Genomic DNA, 1067 nt, shown 5'->3' on the forward strand with positions numbered 1-1067 from the left:
ATGGCACTGGGGAATTATACCACAGTGACTGGCTTCATCCTCCAGGGAATAACAGAAAATCCAAAGCTGCAAATCATCCTCTTCATGACATTCTCCTTCATCTATTTCTGCACCCTGGTGGGGAATCTAGGGATGATCATGTTAATCCGTGTTGATCCCCGACTCCACACCTCCATGTATTTTTTCCTCAGCAGCTTGTCTCTCTTAGATATTGGCTACTCCTCTGTGATTGCCCCAAAGACACTGGTCATCTTTTCTACAGAGACTAAAGACATTTCTTTTGCAGGGTGTGTGGTTCAGTTTTTCTTCCTCTCTCTTTGTGCCAACACCGAGCTTTGCCTCCTGGCAGTGATGGCCTACGATCGCTTTGTAGCCATCTGCAAACCATTGCTTTATCATGTAGTTATGTCCAGGAGAGTCTGCATCCAGTTGGTGGTGGGCTCTTATCTCTATGCTTTTGCCAGTGCAATCACCCACACTAGTTCTTTGTTTTCTCTGTCCTTCTGCCACTTCAATGTCCTTGATCATTTCTTCTGTGACATCCCTCCTCTCCAAAAGATCTCATGCTCCAACACTCGCATCGATGAGCTGGTGCATTTCACCTTTGCAGCTATAGCAACCATTGTAACCATTGTGATCATCCTTGTCTCCTACACATATATCATCTTTGCCATCCTGAGGATCCGCTCTTCTGAGGGCAGGCGCAAAGCCTTCAACACCTGCGCCTCCCACCTGACGGTCGTTGCTCTGCTGTATGGGACTCTCTTCTTTATGTATCTGCGCCCCAGCTCCAGTAACTCAGCAGATCAGGATAAAGTGGTGGCTGTGTTCTATACCCTGGTGATCCCCATGCTGAACCCCCTGATCTACAGCCTGAGGAACAAGGAGGTGAAGGACGCCTTGAGGAGAACAATATATCAGAAAATTATTCCTCGCTGTATGTAAATATGGGGACTTTTTTACTGATCAGTATTGGAGCACAAGCATGAGCTAGTTCTGAGTCATTAAGTCAACATGCAGAAATATCCTTCATTATTTGATGTACAGGAGAAGACAATAAAGGAATG

The 1067-nt window shown here is 45.9% G+C and overlaps 1 protein-coding gene across 1 annotated transcript; it reads left to right on the forward strand.

Annotated features, from left to right (window-relative positions):
- On the forward strand, positions 1–945 carry LOC128835645 (olfactory receptor 1009-like). The gene has a single exon (XM_054025228.1). It carries the CDS (start codon positions 1–3, stop codon positions 943–945), a length of 945 nt encoding a protein of 314 aa, XP_053881203.1.
- The last annotated feature ends 122 nt before the right edge of the window (positions 946–1067 follow it).

This window comes from Malaclemys terrapin, chromosome 4 (assembly GCF_027887155.1).
Source record: "Malaclemys terrapin pileata isolate rMalTer1 chromosome 4, rMalTer1.hap1, whole genome shotgun sequence".
NCBI lineage: Eukaryota > Metazoa > Chordata > Testudines > Emydidae > Malaclemys > Malaclemys terrapin.